We start from the raw sequence: 19,322 nt of genomic DNA, 5'->3' as shown, positions 1-19,322 counted from the left end.
CCCCGCATTCGGGCAGGGAGGGGCACCCTTTACTTATAACACCCCGAATGCTGGCATCTCACTCTTGAAGGCTTTTAGCCCTCACCCCGCCCCCAGCCCCATACCTCATTCCTATTCCCCTTTACTTACCGGATGCTCAGCCCCTCCCCATCCTGGCCACGCAGCCCCTGCATGAGAAGCTTACACACCATCCCACTCCGCTTCTTCCTTCCCAGACCTTTTGGGACCTAAGGTGCCCAAGACCCCAAATCACCCCCTTCCCCCTTCCCAGACTGTATAGTGTTCTCCCTCCAAGATTTCCTCCTTTTTGCTCCCCCCCTCCCATATTTCCCAAACCTACCGCAGACGGCGGCGGGGGGGGGGTGGGGGAGGAGAGGAAAAGGCCTCAGAAGCTGCATAAAGGCATTAGTTTGGGGGTGGGTTTTTTTGGTCCTTTTTCAATTTTATTTCAAACTCTAAAATTACAAAGACAGCAATAATTACACTCAAAATAAAATACAATGCAAATGAAAGAAGGGCGCAGGCATCAATCCTACCAGTTTTCCTCGGTACTTAGAAAGAAACGTACATACTAATTGCCCTACGGCGGGGACAGCACCAAGCAAACTTAAGCAATGACTAGGTACAGATCCAGCTCTGTGAAAACTACGTGAGCAAATTCAAAATTGACTGCATGATGTCTTTCTCCGCTCCTTTCCCCCCCTCCCCACCCGCTCCCTCCCAGTTCCCTACACCTAATCTACGACTACAACTACCCAGAAAAAAAAGAGTCCCAAGAGGTTGGGTTTTTCTATGGTAGACACGTGGCTCATTAGACAAAAGCTGGGGCTCAGAAAGGCGACCCCAGAGGAGGAGAGCTAGATCGGAGGGCGCGGGTTAGAGGGAGAGCCTGTCTGAGCCCACTCTTGCCGGAAAATCGCCATTCTGCGCTATTCAGCAAAGTCAGGGCTCAGGGCCGGCCGCTCCTCCACTCCCGGGCCAACCAGCCTACTCTTCAGAGCAAGGGAAAAAGAAAATGGCAAGAAAATGCTTTTAAAAAATAACCACCCAACCCTTAGGAATAAACAAAGCTATCACAACGATGCAGACACACACAAGCATAAACCTTAAACAGGGTAAAATCAGGCACTTTTGTCAGACTCTTTCCCCCTTGCCTCTTTCAGACAAAGTTCCCACCCCAGCCTAAGACCCTCCCAGCAGTTAGGAGACAATACACCCTTTCCCATCCACAAAGGAACATTCTCCCCAAAAAGATGGCTAATATTGCAGCTTCTTTCTCTCCATGCCGTTCCACTAGGCTGCTTTCTTGCTCCGTTTGGGAACTAAATGACGATTAACAACTGAAATCCAATCGCGAGCTCAGGAGAATCTTTCAGGTTGCCTCAACATCCAGTCGTGTACTTTGGGAAGGTACTCTATCTAAGAGGAGTGTCCTTTTCTGCCATAAGCCTCCTCCTAGTCCCTGCAAGCTTTGTCCCCCTCAGAGGGGCCCCAGACCCTGCCTTTGGAGTCCTGTCCAATGGCTGTGACTAGAGAGAAAACATACCTAAGTTCTGTCCCTTTCTTCTGGGTGGGATGAGCAGTCTCCTTTCCTCTGTTCACCTTCCCCCCCCAACACCCCCCAATTCCCCCACACCCCGCAAAAAGTACTTTATACAAAATAACCTCCCCCAACTTAAAATCCATTACATCAGAAAGATCTTAAAAAACAAGTTAACAAAACAAAAATTAAGGACAGTCTCATGATTACGGAGATTGGCTGTTCGGACTGTTCCTGGCTGATTGGTTGAGAATATATGAATTATTTAACAATTTCCGAGGAGTAAAAGTTCTGTCTCTTATAAAGTCGCAATAGAAAGGGGATCAAGGTTAAGGGATAGGGATAGGGCGGGGAAAAAAAGGAGAAAACTATTTACAGAGGAAGCATCAGAAAGTGTCCAGAAGGACTTCGCGTTCACTTCTTCTTGGCGGATTTCTTGGTGCTGGACTTGGCTTTGGGCTTCGACGGCTTGGCTTTCTTGGGCTTCGATGCCTTCACGGGTTTAGCTTTGACAGTTTTGGGCTTTTTGGCTTTCTTCGGGGTGGCCGCAGCTTTCTTCTTCACTTTCTTGGCCGCGGCTTTGGGCTTCTTAGCTGGAGCCTTTGTGGTGGCAGCCTTCTTGGGCTTGGACGCCCTCCTGGGGGTCGCCGCCTTCCTGACTTCCTTCTTAGCCTTCTTGACCGCCGGTTTCTTGGGCTCATCGCCCTTGGCTAACCGGAAGGAGCCCGAGGCACCCACCCCTTTGGTCTGCTTGAGGACCCCATTGGTGACCAGCCTTTTGATGGACAACTTGATCTGCGAGTCCGCATTCTCTCCCACTTTGTAGTGGTTCTTAATGTACTTCTGGATGGACTGGCGGGAGGAACCGGCCCGGTTCTTCTCTGCCTGGATGGCCGCCACGATCATGTCTGAGTACTTTGGGTGGTCCGTGGACTTCTTTGAGGCCTTCGCCTTCTTGGGCTTGGAAGCTGGGGCCGAGTTTTCCGTCATGCTGAGGGCTTGCTTAATCTCTCCTCTTAGTGTCCCTGGTCACCCTTGGGGAGACAAGTCCTCCCTTGGATGGAGAAACACGCCCCGCTAGGGAGCACAGGGGTAGGCGACTGGGAGGGGGGCACCAGGAGTGGCCCCAAAGCGCTGGCTCTGCCGCCTCTTTTTTGGGGGGCTCAGCTCCCAGACAGGACTGGGAAGTCTGCAAAAACGCTGCCCCCAAGGAGGCCTTGGAGTCCTCCGCCTCTCACTGCCTTCCTAAAGGAAGCTAGGTGAGCCGGAGCGGAGGGTCTCTCGCGTGCCCCCGCACTGTCGCTGCTTCTCCGCAGGGCTCGGGGGTCCGGGGGCGCCGGGCTACGGCCTGGGCCCGGCCCCCCTGGCTGCGTGTGACGGCGGGTCGGTGTGCCCGGGACTGGCTCGGCCTTTGGTGCGCCCAGCTCCGGCTCAGGCTTGGGCTCCGGCGGCCGCTTTCGCCTGGCTCCGCTCGCTCCGCTGCTCTCAGCCGCTCCCCAGCTCGGCGTCTGGCTCTCTCAGGCGGCCGCCGGCGCATCCGGGTATTTAGCGGCAGCGGGCGGACCGCGGTGAGGACTGGGCTGCTGGCTGCCTGCTCCGGGCCGGGAATGGCGCCGCGCCGCCGCCATCTGTGTTTCTTCCGCTGCCCAAACCGGCCCTTTCCCCGCGGCCCCGGCCGCCCCGGGCCCCGCCGGCGGCCCGCGCCGCTGCCCGGCTCCCGGGACTCCCTGGCAGCGCTGCCCGAGACCCCCGGCGCCGTCCCCCGCGCCCGCGGGCCGCCCCAAACGGCGCCGGGTGCAGCCGCGCCGCCGCCACATTTCTCTTTTGCGGGGCCCGGGGTCGGCGGCGCGGGGGCGCGGGGGCGCGGGGCCGTCCCCTACGCCTAGGGCCAGGCCTGGGCCAGCGGCCGGACCCGGTCCCAGCGCGTGGCGGCCCCCCTCTGCGCGTCCGCGCGCCCGGGAACGACCCCAACTAACACACGGAGCCCCGCGCCGGCGGCGCCCGGCGTGGCCCGGCGGGCCGGGGGCGGGGGAGGGGGCTCCGCCCGGGGCGGGGGCGGGGGGCCCGAGACCCTCCGTGACGTCGGGCCCGGGGACCCCTGCGGGTTTCCCTCGCCCAGGCTCGAGGGGGCTCTGGGGCTGCCCCCTTCCCCCCTGTCCAGTCACAGACAGCTCCATGCATCCCCCCCTGATCTGGAAAGCTCCCCCAGAGCTCTGGGTGGGTGAGGGGGAGACCCTCACCTTGAAACCTACGTGTCTGCCCTCTTCGGGGGCCCCCACTAACCTCCCAAGTTCAGGGTCAAGGGGGCTCTCAGGCTGGCCCCTTTCCCCCACACCCAGCCACCACCAGCCCCAAGTTTTTCCCCTAGTTCTAGAAAGTGCCCCTTGATGACTGCCTAAGTGGATCCCCTCCCTCTTGGACCCCTTCGCCTTATCCCCTTGGAGACCCCGGTGACTGTTCTCCCTAGGAGGACCTCCTGACTTCCCCAGTTCAGTCCAGAAGGGGCTCTAAATCTCCCCTTTCTCCCCCACACCCAGTCACCTACAGCACCATGTGTATCCTCCTATGCCCCCACTTGGAAAATGCCCCTCAAACTCCAGTGTTGAGGGGGATTTTCTCCCCTGCAAAGCCAAGTATGACCTGTCTGTCCCCTGGTGGACCCCCGCTTGGTTCCCTGGATTCAAGCCAGTTAAGGGGGCCCTCTGGCTGTCCCCTCCCCCACAGATTCATCCAACGGTATCGAATCGATTTCCTCCCATCACTTCCCAGCTAGACCTATAAAGTGCCTCTGCCACAGGGGGCCAGAACCCCCACATCACTGGACGGGTCCCAGAGATTCCTGGGCTGCTAGGAGTGGCACCTGGCTTTCTTGGCTTTTGGAGGGACTTCACTTTTCGCTTCCTACTCTCAATCCACCATCAATCCCTGTTTCAAACAGACCTTAAACAGCCTCGCTCCCCATCTGAAAAGTGGTCCTGGACCCTTGACTGGGGGGGGGGGAAGTCCTATATAGATCCGAGTGTGTTTGGAGCAGGGACCCCTTCAGCGGAGGACTTCCCAGGCTCCCTACATACCACATTCTCTTTGCCCTCAGCATCCTTCAAGTAAACCCAGCCTGCCAGAGAGAATTGGGGAGGGGGTGTTATAGATTCCCATCATGTCCGTACCCCAAACCCTCCTAAAGGTAAGTGTCTCAGCCAGGGAGTTTAGAGGGGTCCAGATATCTGCCATCACTCGAACCCTCTGTCATCCTGATCCGAGGGTCAGCGCCTCCTCCCTCCCCCAGCCAAAGCTACAATATTTATCTAGGGAGGTGGGGAGGGGGCGCAGGCAGGGATGCTGCATCTTTGTCTCCACTCCCAAAGCAGCCTCTGACCTTGCCCCTGCCCTTAGCATCCTAACCATAAAGCCATTGTCTGGTCCGAGGGCATGGAGGGCGGTATAGACAAATACCCACACCTTGAACCTGGGGCCGGCCAGCCCTTAGGCTTCCAGCCAGTCCTAATAGAATAATCCTGTGTCTTGCCAGGAAGTTTGTGAGGGTTGGGGGAGGGGGCCCTAGGAACGGCTCCCCAAAAGCCAGCAGCCCTCTCCAGGTATTTGGGGGCCGGTACGGATTGACCTAGGGAGCCCCCTCCTCATAGAAAGCCTCCCTTGAGATGTCCAATAGGCTGTTAGTTTTCTTCCTTAGGGATTTTTTTTTTTGGCTGGGGGGATTGGGCAGTGGGAGGACTCCGCGTCCAGGAGTCCGAGCTTCCCGGGTCTGGAAAAGGGAGGGCTGCAGCAGGGGTCTTGAGGGTGGGGACTCAGGAAAGGGGGGTCTTGGATCTGCCCTGAGAAGCTGAGAAACTTTCACTGGCCAGACAGTGAGTGCTTGCATGCAGCACAGTCCTATCGCCATCTTGCCGGGAGGATTTTCCAAAATGTATATTCCTCTTTGTGCTCCCCTGCCCGGCCAAGCAGGGAATGAGAGGGAACCTCTTGAGGGGGACAGCTGCCGGGGGCCCAGGCTCTACGGGGGTGGCCGGAGCACAGCCTCTAGTGTGGCCAACCTTGGGGTCTGGGGATGCCCACCTCTCAGATCCCTGGGTGCCCACGCACCAGAAATGCCCTGCCCGCCCTCTCCTCCAGACTTAGCTCCTTTTCGGCTTTCTCTACTCTCTCTCCCGGCACCCCCACCCCACTTATCTTTTAACCCCCTAATCGAGAAGTCAGAAACTTCTCAAAGAAAGATAAACTGTAAGAGATCTTTTAATAAGAGGCTGTAAATCATTAACATGTGTCCTTGGACGCTTGGGGGCTGTTGACCCACACAGCATCGCCTATCCGGGCCGAGAAGTGGGAAGGTAGGGGAAGGGGGAACCTTTGGATGGGGGGAGGGGTGGCTTTTAACCCCGAGAGCAAAGGGCTCCCATACGTCTCCCATAGGTTAGGGAATTTTGGGTCCCGGCTACTGTCCCAGGGTTTTCAAAGGAACCACGCCCCAACCTCTTCAGTGGAGGAAAGTTACCGGGGTTATTTGTCAGCCCCTCACCAGCCCCTCCCTGATCTGGACCGTGATTGCTGGGCGGGGCGGGGGGGGGAGCGGAGCGGGTTAAGGGCGGACGTGAGACACTCGGGACTGGAGTTCAGAAACTTTTCGGCTTTATCACTGAGGCACAGAGCTTGGGGGTGGGGGGACGAGAGGGGATGGGGGAAGGGCAAGGGAAGGTCTAGAAGGGAGAAGGAGGGGAAGGCGAGGAGGTGGGCCCACCAAGTGCTGTTTTTATTTTCTTGTTTACATATTAACCTAAAACAAACTGATTTAGCTAACGTGCAGTGTGCTGCTATATTAAATTCCAATTCGGATTTGATTGTTTACGCAGGGTTGTCCAATTCTAGCCCGCCTTAACAGCTCCAGATCCGATCCAGTCTCCTAGCCTTTGCCTAGGTTGGTCCCCATGCCTGGGATGTCTTCCTTTCTCGGTTTCTAGCTCCCTTCAGGTGGAACTCAGCCTCTTTTCCAGGCTTAGCTTTTCCTATGGAAGTAGGAGGAGTTAAGTACTATGTAAGGAGCAGCGCCTATGTAAGGCCTTTCCTAGGCTCTCCCAGTTAGAGCCTTACCTGACAGCGTTTTGCTTTTATTTCTCTTTTACTTTGCTTTTGCTCTAGGCCTCATCATTTCATCACCTCTCCTAATTGGTTCATCACGTCCCTCTTCAGTTCGTCCTCCACACGACTGGCAAAATGATTTAGCGTCTCAAGGCGACTCTCCTCAGCTCAATAAACTCCTTAGCTCCCCTTCACTACCTAGCTGCCCTCATACCGAACTGGCACACAAAAGGCTTTTAATAAAAGCTTACTGATTGATTATTTATGTACCTGTCATTTCTCCCCCCAGAGAGGGGGGAGAGTAAGGACTATTTTAAAATGTTTGTCTTGGAGCCCGGAGCCCAGCTAATTGTTAATATTGTTAGTATATGTAGGCGCTTAGCAGTGAAGTGTATGAGACACTGGGCCTGTGGTCAGGAAGACCTCAGCTGAAATCCCGATTCAGACCCTCATTAGCTGTGTGACCCTGGGCAAGTCACTTAACCCTATTTTGCCTCAGTTTCCTCATCTGTAAAATGAGCCAGAATAGGAAATGACAAACCACTCCAGTGTCTATGCCAAGAAAATTCATAATTGGGTCAGAAAGAGTCAGACTTGACTGAACAACACTTAACTGTTTGTAGACGGCGGTACTGGACAATCTTCTACCAACTAAATTTCAGCTCTTCTCCCTACCCTCAACTCCACCAAAATAAACAGGTTCCTTGAGTTGGGGTGAGCATCTTGACGTCAGGAGTAATAGATTAATTATGTAGTTATAATAATGACAAAAAGAAGAAGAAGGAGGAGGAGGACTTTAGGTGTGTCTCTTCTCTCCTGGGCCTCAGTTTCCTCATATAGAGAATGAGAAGACTGGACTAAATTAGGGGTTCTTAACCTTTTGTGCCAGGGACCCCTTGTGGAGTCTAGTGAAACTCAGAATTATGTCTGTCTTTTAGAGGAAATTAATTCTATGGCCATAGTTATCAAAATATTAAAAAAATAAAAAGTTCACAAACACCAAGCTAAGAAGCCCTGTACTAAATGAGCTTACGTGTCCTTCCCAGCTTCAAAATCCTAAGATCTTATGACCGTGTTTGAGTCCCCAAGCTCGGCCACTAATTCATTATGTCCCTGCATGGCCCAGGGTCACTTACCTCTGCTCTCTGGGTCTCAGTTTCCTTCTTTGTAAAATGAAGAGGTTGAGCTGGATGATTTTCAGGTCCCTTCCAGCCATGCCATGAAGTGGTTTGGTGATGTTACTATTGTCATTCAGGGAATAATAATCATAGCTAGCATTTACAAAGTGATTTAAGGCTGGCAAAGTGCTTACAAATACAATCTCCAAAAATGCCCTCTACAGAACGGAAGAACTGAGTGCAGATTGAGGTAGAATTTCTCTTTCTTTCTTTTTTGGCTTTCTTTCTTTCCTTTCTTTCTTGGCAATATGGCTAATATGGAAATGTTTCGCATGATTTCATATGCGTAACCAATATTTTGCTTGCCTTTTTGGTTGGGGAGGGGGGAGAATTTGGAACTCAAAATTTAAAAAGAAAATAATGTTAGGAATTGAAAACAAATATTATCTCATTTGACCTAAAAACCAATCTGAGAGGGAGGTGCTATCATGTCCCCATTATATAGCAGAGGAAACTGAGGTTGAGATGTTAGGTGACTTGCCCAGGGTGACACAGCTAGGATGTGAGTTCAGGTCTACCTGATTCCAAGTCCAGCACTCCATCTACCAAACCACATAGTTGCCTCTAATAGCAAACAATCAATATTTATTAAGCATCTACTGTTTGTCAGACACTGTCACCTCGTGTGGTGTTTTCTTGGCAAAGATGCTGGAGTGGTTTGTAATTTCTTCTCTAGCTCATTTTACAGGTGAGGAAACTGAGGCAGACAGGGTTAAGTGACTTGCCCAGGGCCACACAACTCTGAAGTGTCTGAGGCTGGATTTGAACTCATGAAGAGAAGGTTTTCTGACTCCAGGCTTGGTACTCTATCCACTGTACCACCTAGTGGCCCTGGGGATATAAAAAAAGGTAAAACAAAGTCCTTGCTTTCAAAAGAGTTTAAAATGTAACAGGGGAACAGCAAACCAACAGCTAGGTACAGACAAACACAGAGGATAAATGGCCAGTGATTAAGAGAAAGAAGGCGCTGGAATGAAGAGGCTGGAGAAGGCTTCCTGTGGAAAATGGAGTTTTCGTTGGGACTTAGAGGAAACCAGAGAGGTGGCTGGAGCAGAGGAAGGAGAACGTTCCTGGCCAAGGGGACAGCCGGAGAGAATGTCCAGAGGTGAGAGGGGGGGGTCTCGTTGGTGACCCGGCCACAGGAGACCAGTGTCGCTGAACTGAAGGAGTGTTGGGGAGTGAGGCATAAGAGGCCTGGAGAGGTGGCTAGGGGCTGGGTTATCAAGGGCTTCAAATGCCAAGCAGCATTTTGCGTTGGCTCCTCGAGGCCACAGGAAGCCACTGAAATTTACTAAGTGGATGGGGGTGGCATGACTTGGTTAGACCTTCACTTTTTATTTCATTTTATTTTATTTTGTTGCACGTGAAACTACAAATCTGTTCTATACAGTTTGCTTTTCCTTTTACATATGTAATAAAGTTATCATGTACATTTCTTTTTTCCTCCCCCCCATGGCTACTACTAGACACACAAATATGTGTGTATACACACATATATGTAAATCCATACTCTACTTACTTCTATTCATCAATTCTTTCTCTGGATGCAGATAGCATCTTTATTGATATGTCCTTTATAGTTAATTTGAGTATTTATAATAGTCAAAATGACTTATCCACTCGGAGTCATTCTTAAAACAAGGTTGCTGTGACTGTATACAACATTCTCTTGGTTCAGCTTGTTTTGTACAAGTCTTTCCATGCTTCTCCAAAATCCTTGAGCTCACCATTTCTAACAGCACAGTAGTATTCTGTCATGACCATCTGCCACTTGTTCAGCCATTCCGAAATTGATGGGCAGTCCTGAAATTTCCAGTTCTTTGCCCACCACGATGAGAGCTGCTGTAAATATTTTAGAACACATAGATTCTTTTCCTTTTTCCTCGATCATCTTGGGGAGCAGACCTAATAGCACTGTTGCTGGGTTAGGCCTTCACTTCAAGAAAATCATTTTAATGGCTGAATAGAGGCTGGATTGGAGTAGGGGGAGACTTGATTTGAGGCTGGCAGGCCAGCCTCCCAGCAGATTATTGCAATAGTTTGGGCTCATGGAGATGCAGGCCTGCATCAGGGTGGGGGCAGTGTTAGAGGAGAGAAGGGGCTGTATGCAAGAGACGGTCTGAAGGTGAACTCAACAGGCCCTGGCACCATATTGGATCTAGGGAATGAAGAGTGCAGGATGACTCCCAGGCTATGAGTCTGAGGAACTGGGAGGATGGTGGTACCCTTAACAATAATAGGGAAGGTAGGAGGGGAGGGTTGAGGGGGAAAGAGAATGAGTTCCATTTTGGACAGGTTGAGTTTAAGATGTCTATTGGACACCCAGTTTGAGATGTCTGAAAGGCAGTTGGAGATCAGCAAAGAGGTTGGGGCAGGACAGATGGATTTGAAAATCATCAGTACAGAGATGGTACTTAAATCCATGGGAGCTGAGATCTCCAAGAGAGAGGAGATGAGGGCCCAGGACAGAACCCTGTGGGACACCTGTGCTCTGGAAGAGGATGCAGTGAAGGAGGTGGAGAAGAATCAGTCTAAGAATCCTCTAAAGGAAGAGGAAGATCAGGAGAGAGGCGTGGCACAAAACCCCAAAGACAAGAGAATAATACCAAGCAGAAGAGGGTGATCAATAGTGTCAAAGACTGCAGAGAGATCGGGGAGAATGAGAATTGAGAAAAAGTCATTGGATTTGATCACTGGTCACTCTGGAGAGAGCAGTTTCTGTGGAATGATAAGGTCAGAAGCCAAACTGCAAGAGGTTAAGAGAGAATCAGAGAGAAGTGGAGGCACCTGGTGTAGGCAGTCTTTTCAAGGACTTTAGCCACAATGGGCAGAAGAGACATAAGAGGGTAGTTAGTGGGGATAGAAGGATAGAGTAAAGGCGTTTTCCGTAATGGGGAGACATGAGCATGTTTGTAGATGTTAGGAAATGAGCTTGCGGGAGAGGGAGAGGAAGCAGAAGGGTGGGGATGACAGAGGGGGAGATCTATTGGAATGGGATGATGACTTGGAAGGTGTGTTTGGAAACCTACCTTTGGCACTTTTTGGCTTTGTGAGTTTCATTTTCATCATTAATAAAATGGGAATGAAAATATCCCCTCCCTCACTGAGATGTGAGGATCTAATCAGGTGATGGGTATAGTGCCCTTGGTAAACTCTGTGTCAGAGATGGTTATGATTTGGATGGACAGAGTGGGGGTGAATCCCAAGGACTGGACACAGTCAGAAGGCCACTAACTAGTTAGTTCCTGTTTACCTTCCCTCCTCTCCACCCGTATCCCTACAAAATGAGAGGTCTGGCCCGCCTTCGCTTGGGATTCCGAACACTTCACATGGAACTTTGAGGTAGCTCACTCTCAGGAATACAACCGATTGTCTCCCACTGGCCTATAGCCCCCTCCAGCCATAGTAGTGCTGTGCAGATTTTGTTGGTTCAACTCCAAGTCCAACGAGAGCAAACTGCCCCTTTTAAAGATTCAGAGCCCTTTAAAATGTCCTAGGACAGACCAGCTACTACTCATACTCCTCATGGGAAATGTAGTACTCATGGTACTGAGCCAAAGTCAGAGCACTGGCCTCCACATATCTCTTCTGAGACTGGGAGGAGCTGGGGGCCACAGGGCAGGCTAATACTCAGTGTAGAAACTTGGGCATTAAGGATTAATAAGGGGTTCAGGTGTCAGGGAGATGATCCCAGCTCAGAGCTGATGAGGGAAGTGTTTTATTAGGGGATGTGCTAAGAGAAGAAGGAGGAGATGGGATTGTGCCAAGGCTGGCAGGCGTAGCAGCCAACATTTCTATAATTCGCTTGCTCACTTGATTCTTACAACAAGCTGTGAGGTAGCTACTGTAGGCATTATTAGCCTGATGTGACAAGTCCACAAAAGTTAAGTCATTTGTTCATGGTTGTACAGATAGTAAATGTGAGAGGTGAGATTTGAACCTAGGGCTCTCCTAACTCCAAAATTCAGAGTTCTTTCCTCCTGATCTGCCCTAGACAATAACGTCTAGCTTTTTTTTTCTTTCAAGCATTAGCTCCTTCCCTGTCACTGCCCTGTGTCTTTGATCTTATCAGGGAAGGAGATGTCAAATTTTCTCTCTGACCAGCTACTGAAGTAGCGAACTACCCCTGTAAACCAGCAAACTGTGATGGGCTGGGCTGTGTGTGCCAGACAGGGATCAGAGGACCTTGGATAAAATGTGGGCTTTGCTAATTGCTAGCTGGTGATCTTGGACAAATATCTTTCTCGTTCTGGGCTTTGGATTCGAAATCTATAAAACAAAAGGGTTGGATTAGATCAGGGATTTTTAACTTAAAGTCTAGATACTTAAAAGATATATTTTGATAATTACAATTGTTTCCCTTCAAAATTGTAAATGTTTTATTTTATACCCTTAAAAACTTTATCCTGAGAAGGGGTCCACAGGCTTCCAAGGACTTCCAGTGGCCCGTGACACAAAATGAGTTAACAGCTCCTAGATGAGATGATTCCAAGGTCTTTCCCAGTTCAGAATCTACAGATCTTCACTTTCCACCAGTTCATTCAGATCTTCCCGATTCTTGGTGACTTATATCAGAGTAATGTTCCATTGTGTTCAAGGTTGTGTTGTTGTTATTCATTTGAGTCTGACTCTCTGTGACCCCGTTTGGGGTTTTCTTGGCAGAGATACTGGAGTGGTTTGCCATTTCCTTCTCCAGCTCATTTTACAGATGAGGAACCTGAGGCAAACAAGGTGAAGTGACTTGCCCAGGGTCACACAGCTAGTGAGTGTCTGTGGCCTGATTTGAAATGAGGTCTTCCTGACTCCAGGTCTGGCCTTCTATCCACTCTGCCACCTAGTTGCCCTTTCATTCAGGTAGCCATGTCTCAGTCAATGGACAACAATTTTGTTTCCAGTTCTTTACCGTAGACTTTGGATTACAATGTCTCCCCTCCCAACTTGGAATGAATTTTTTTTCTTTTACATCCATCTTTGAATAACCTACCCACCCTTCAAAGCCTCGTCCAAAAGTCTACACTTTCATGAAGCCTTCACTGATTCTCCAAACAGGAAGGGCTCTCTCTGACCCTATCAGAGTCATTTCTTTGGACCTCTCTAAGGCATGATGCACATTCTTTCATGTCAAGATTGCTTGATAGAAATGTGAGCTCTGGTTCAATTTGATTTAATGAAAAAACATTCATTAAGTACTTCATATGTGCCAGGCCAATGAGCATACTTTTCTTTCTGTCTTTCTTTCTTTCTTTCTTTCTTTCTTTCTTTCTTTCTTTCTTTCTTTCTTTCTTTCTTTCTTTCTTTCTTTCTTTCTTTTTCTCTGTCTCTCTCTCTCTTTCTCTCTCTCCTTCTTCTCTCCCTCTCTCCTTTTCTCTCTATCTTTCTTTCCCTTCCCTTCCTTCTGTCCACACAGGGTATCACAACCTTACCCGCCGGGGATTCTGCCCAAAGAAATGTAAACTTTAATCGCCGAAATCTTGCAAGATATCTTGAGGTTTACAAGATAGATTTCTTTCTTAAGGTCCATGCCTTAAACCCAGGGGCCATCTCCAGTCATCCTGATCTATATCTTGCCACGCAGATGGCTCCAGGGGAGAAAGTGAGGCTGGTGACTTTGCACAGCCCTCACTTAAATCCAATTCACTTGCTTGTCATGGCCTTGCCTCCCTGATGTCATGGTCCTCTTCTACAATGAAGGGCAAACAACAACAGACACAGACAAAAGTGGATCAGTCTCTGCCCTCTACTAAATAACAATAGAATGTAATCTGGATCAGCCCTGATTTCTTTCCTGAGCTCCACAGCTGCCTCCCCAACTGCCTTTTATGCATCTTGAATTGAATGTCCCATAGGGATCTCAAACTCACCACCTCAAAAACAGAACTCGTTATCTTTTGTTCTAAACCCTGCCCTCTTCCCAATTTTCCTATTACTGTGGAGGATTACACCATCTTCACAGTCATCCTCAGCCTCGAGGTCATCCCTGACTCCTCACTCCCACTCACCCACATATACAATTTATTATCAAAGCTTTTGTTTTTTTACAAGTTACTCCCGGCCTTCCTTCAAGACTCAGCCCAAATCCTTTGTTCCATCTTTTAGGGTCCCCACACCCCTCCAGGGCTTTCCTTCTGGAATTACCTCTCATTTATCTTTTACATGTCTGGTAAGTACACAGCAGTTTGCATATTGTCTCCTCCATTAGAATGGAAGTTCCTAGAGGGCCCTGCCAAGACTATGTTTTTGTCTTTCTTTGTATCCCTAGTGCTTAGCATAATGCCTGGTGCATAGCAAATACTAAATAAATGCTTGCTGCCTGCCTGATAAGGCAGTAATAATAACAGTAATAATAATAAACAATATAAATTATAATCCCAGTTATTGATTAGAAGAGATACCCAAGCAAACTGTTTCCCAGACACAGCTAGGTCCCCTTTTGTTTCCTCTCCATTATATCCCAGGACAATGAATGCTTATATTTCTGTTAACTGCTTCCATCACCCTTTAAATAGTTCCCTTTCTCCCTCAATTTCCTTTCATTTCAATGGAGTTGAGTTGAATTTGCAACTGTATTATTAACTCCATTCAGCCTGAGGTCCTCATTTCCTGGGGATGCCACTTGGCTACACGCACGTTTAAGTACAGGTAAGGCAACGTTTTCCTTGCAGACAGCATTTGTCAGCTTTTAAAAGGGGGGAGGAGGATCAGAATAAAACCCATTAATGGCAGGAACCGGTCTCTTCAAAATCATTGTAAATCTCGACTTCCAAAGTGTTTTCTTTTTCTAAAATTTATTTATTTTTAGTTTTCAACATTCACTTCCATAAGATTTTGAGTTTTACATTTTCTCCCCCTCCCATTTCTTCCCCCACCCCAGATGGCGAACAATCTGATATAGGCTCTACATGTACATTTGTGTTAAGCATGTTTTCCCATTAGTCATGATGTAAAGAACAATTAGAACTAATGGCAGGAACCATGAAGTAATAAAACAAAACAACAAAGGAAAAGGAGAGCAAATAGTATGCTCCCATCTGCATTCGGACTCCATAGTTCTTTCTCTGGGCCAAAGTATTTTCTATGCTATGAATTTGGCAGGGTGGTGGAATGGGGCTTGGGAACTAACCAGACTGTTGATTTCTTTGGTGTAGGGAACGCCTCGTTTGCTCTTGAGAGCTGCCTGGATCACTAGATGCTAAACGAGTTGTCCAAGGTCACACACTATGTGTCAGAGGGGAGACTTGAACCCAGGGTCTTCCTCACTTACTATGAGTTTCTCTAGTGGCTCTTCATCTACGACCCCAGGGTTGTTGTGAGAGGGCCACCATCAGTATTATCTCCATTAAAATAGCAATTGTTTCTGTTCTGGCAAGAAACTGAGGGACTTCCTCACCCAGACTGATTCTTTTGGGAAGTCGAACTAGGCCATCTTTTGCCTCAGTTCTTACCTAATCTTTAATCCCTGAATGGGTGTTGCCTCAGACAAACTGAAACCTGGGAAAGACTGCATGTGGGGCCATTGCCAGCACCGAGGTCTTGATCTATGTCTTGCCGCTGGACTCCAGTGACTCCGGAGAAGAGAGTGAGGTTGGTGACTTTGCACAGCTCTGCCTCACTTAAGTCCAATCCACTTGCAAGTCAAGACATCACCCTCTGATGTTATTTCCAGAAGGATGGACAAACAACAAGCAGCCATTTTATAGGTGAAAATACTGAAGCTTAGGCAGGGACATGATTTGACCAAGGGCACAGATTTAGTTAGTGACAAATCTGAGATTCCCACCCTAATCTTTTTTTTTTTATTTTGCTTTTTGGTGAGGTGAGGTAGTTGTGGTTAAGTGACTTGCCTAGGGTCACACAGCTAGTAAGTGTCAAGTGTCTGGTCTCAGATCGGATTTGAACTCAGGCTGTCCTGACTCCAAGGCTGGAGCTCTATCCACTTTGCCACCTAGCTGCCCCCACCCTAATCTTGTAACTCCAGGTCTATCAAGACATTTGTATTTTTTTCTCCAAGTTACTCCCCACTTCCATTCTAGTAAATGCTTAAAACATATCCATCAACATATTTTCAATTTGATTTAACACACATTTGACATACACTTTTAAGCTCCTACTAATATTGTAGAAGAGCCAAATCCTGAGAAGATGTAGTTCTTGTCCTTAGGGGTTTAGGATAGGAATAACTCCATTCCATTCCATTCCATTCAACACACCTTTTTAAAAAACTGAATACATGCAAAGCATTTCACCAAGACAAAGCAATAACAAACAGTTTCTGCCCTCCAGGACTTTATGATCTTTTGGGATGTACTATGGGTAAACAAGAAAATAGAAGATCTTTTGAGGGAGAAAAGGGAAGATAAGGATTCCAAGAAGCAGAGGTAAGAGGTGGAGTTCTGAGTTCGAGGAAAAGCAAGAAGACCATTATGGCAGGAAGGCACAATTTGTGAAAGAGGGTAAGGTCAAAGCAGTCTGGAAAGGAAACTTGACTGTGAAGAACTACCAAGCTGAGGGGCTTGCATTTTATCCCAGAGGTAACTGGGAGCCATTAAAGATTCTTGAACAGAGGAGATTCACATACAGATAGCTATAGTACCCAATAATGTATGATTGGTGCATTGGAAAGGGGAATTTGTTGTTCGGTCATGTCTGACTCTTTGTGACACTACTTGGAGTATTCTTGGCAAAGATTCTGGAGTGGTTTGCCATTTTCTTCTTCAGCTCATTTTACAGATGAGGAAACTGAGGCAAGCAGGGTTAAATGACTTGGCCAGGGTCACATAGCTACTAAGTGTTTAAGGCCAGATTTGAACTCAGGAAGATGAGTCTATCCACTGCACCTCCTAATGATGTGTTAATGTGAATTGGGAAGAGGAGGATTGTTACTCCATAGGGGAAGGAACCCCAAAAGGCTCCTTGAAAGGAATATTTGAAACTCTATAAAGGATCAGTTTGAATTCAACTTCCAAGGGAGAGAGGATTTTATAGGGAGTGAAGAAGAAAGAGACATACATATCTGAATCAACGAACCTTTGTTTCTCAGTGCATCCCTTCTCCCTTCCCTCCTAAAACCCATCCCTTAGTCCAAAGCATATAAAAGGGCGGGAGGAGGGAGACGTTTAGATTAACCAACGGCAGAAAAGTCTGCTTTTGACTGTAGTGTTCCATACCTATAGTTCCTAACCTCTGCAAAGAAAGAAGGGACATGCCTTCTAATACCTCTTCTTTGGGGCTGAGAACAAGCATTTATGAAGTGATTACTGTATGCCAGATACTGTGCTAGATTCTAGGCATATAAGGACAACAGTGAAACAGTCCCTGCCCTCAAGAAGCTTACATTCTCCAGGGCTGGGGGAAACAACATGTACAATTACAAGTGTGCAAAATACAAAATGTGTACAAAGAAACCACAAAGCCCTCTCTTCGTGGGTGTGGGGGTGGGGAGGTCAGGAAAGTCTTGTGGCAAGAAGCTTCTGAGCTGTGCTGGAAAGGCAGGTAAGGAGTCTAAGAGGTGGGGGTAAGGAGCAAGCGGACTCCGGGGTTGTGTGTGTTGGGGGGGCAGCAGACAGCTTATGGGAAGGCACTGAGACAAGAGTTGGAGGATTAAGAAGGGGAAACGGTAATCAGACCAGTTTGCCTGGATTATAGACACACAAAAAGGGGAAACGTGATCAATTTAGAAAGGCTCTCACCAGGCTTTAAATCTAAACAAGAGCATCCTAAAAGCAATAGGGAGCCACCGGAGTATATTGAGGAAGGGAGTGATGCAGTTTCCAATCTGCATTTAAGGAAATCATTTTGACAGCAGTGTGCAGGGTGGACAGTAGTGGGGGAAAACCCCTGCAGGGAGGGGAGGGAGAGACATCGGAAAGAGCTGGGATTTGAATCCAGGTCCTCTCACATCAAGCGCACTTTCTGCTGTTCCATAATAACAAAGAGGAAAACAGCCACTAGGGTGTCATTTTGCATAGAGTTCAAGGAAAATGAAATGTTCTATATGCTGTAGTTTAACATTCTATGTTCTGGGATCCATCTCAGCACTATTGTTCCATGTTCTAAGGGTTCTCCTCCCATGTTTGACCTCCCACATTCCAGATCCCTCCTAGGCTTCATATTCCATGTTCTTAGGTCCTTCCTAGCTTTGGAATCCTGTATTCTCAGGTTCCTCTGAGCTCTAAAATTCCACTGTTCAAAGGTTCGTCCAAGCTCAGACATTCCATTTTTCAACTTTTAAAATAATTTTTGAATGAACAAACCTTTGTTTTCTCTTCTCTCCCCTCCCCCTGCCCTCAATTGGGGAAGAAAAAACAACAACCTGATAGTAAATATAACCAGTGAAGCAGAAGAAATCCCCACATCGTCCGTGTCCCAAAATTCCTGTCTCATCGGCACCTCAAGTCCATCACCTCTCCTCAGGATGTGGGTAGCTTGCTTCATCCATCAGTACTCTGAACCTGTGTGTGGTAACTGCATGGATCGGACTTCTGAAGTCTTTCAAAGTCGTTTGTCTTTACCTTATTGTTATTTTTATAATTGGTTACTCTCGTTCTACTTACTTCATTTTCATATGAGTATTATCAAGTTTCTCAAAAACTGTTCCTTTCATCATTTCTTAAAGCTCAGCTGCATTGCACTACGTTGGTATACCAGAATTTGTCCAGATGAGTCCCCAACTTGCTTTGTTTCCAGTTCTTTGCTGCCACAAAAAGAGCTGCTATAAATATTTTTGTCCATTTGATCTAACATAACATGTTCTAAGGTTCCTCCAATTTCTGACATCCTAAGTTCTAAGGTCCTTCCCTGTTCCAATAACATAGGTTCTAAGCCCTTCCAACTCAGACACTCCATATTATTTTAAGACCACTCTAATATCTGCCTTTCTATATTCTTTGCAATCTCTCTCACTTCCACCTTTAAGATGAAAGTCAAGCACCATCTTGTCAATGAAAGCTTTCCTGGTGCTAGTGGCCTCCCCTCAGACTCCCTTGTGCTGAACTACGTTGCTTATATATGTATATATTAACTTGATATTTATGCATTATGAATTTTTATGTACTTAGCATCTTTCCCAACAGAATGTGAGCTCAGTGCAAGTAGGGGTTGTTTCATTCTTTGTATAGGGCCACCATCTAGCACAGTGCCAGGCAGAGGGGTGGAGCCCCATAAATACTTGGTGACTGATGATTGCTGTTTTCATGTCCCTCCAAGTTTTGGCAGTCCGTCTAAAATTCTGCTAGTCTGTAAATGAAAGAAGCAAAAGTGAGTCTTGTGCCTTAGAGTTGAACAGTAACAAGGCTGTATTGGGGAAGTGGAGACCCAAAGCGTGGCAGCTGCCCTGGCTTTTTAGCTCATCGCCATCATCATCGTCAGGATTTTTATAGCATGTGCTTTACATATGTTATTAGTTCACTTTGATCCTTGTAACAACTCTGGAAAATAGGTGCTATTATTATCTGAGGCAAACAGAGGTTAGGTAACTTGTCCTGGGTCGCATGAGATTTAAACTCAGGTATAAGCAC

At 48.0% G+C, this 19,322-nt stretch overlaps 1 protein-coding gene across 1 annotated transcript; it reads right to left on the bottom strand.

Annotated features, from left to right (window-relative positions):
* Positions 1-1,694: 1,694 nt before the first annotated feature.
* Positions 1,695-3,046, bottom strand: H1-0 (H1.0 linker histone). The gene has a single exon (XM_020982558.2). It carries the CDS (start codon positions 2,528-2,530, stop codon positions 1,955-1,957), a length of 576 nt encoding a protein of 191 aa, XP_020838217.1. The 5' UTR covers positions 2,531-3,046; the 3' UTR covers positions 1,695-1,954.
* Positions 3,047-19,322: the final 16,276 nt, after the last annotated feature.

The sequence above is a fragment of the Phascolarctos cinereus genome, unplaced genomic scaffold (genome assembly GCF_003287225.1).
Source record: "Phascolarctos cinereus isolate Bilbo 61053 unplaced genomic scaffold, phaCin_HiC Scaffold_1;HRSCAF=81, whole genome shotgun sequence".
Classification (NCBI taxonomy): domain Eukaryota; kingdom Metazoa; phylum Chordata; class Mammalia; order Diprotodontia; family Phascolarctidae; genus Phascolarctos; species Phascolarctos cinereus.
Note: the sequence above shows the minus strand (reverse complement) of the source record. Positions and strands in the feature narration are given on the sequence as shown.

Excerpts from the sequence above, each read along its gene's own strand:
- H1-0 (XM_020982558.2), bottom strand. The coding sequence starts at position 2,530 with ATGACGGAAAACTCGGCCCCAGCTTCCAAGCCCAAGAAGGCGAAGGCC.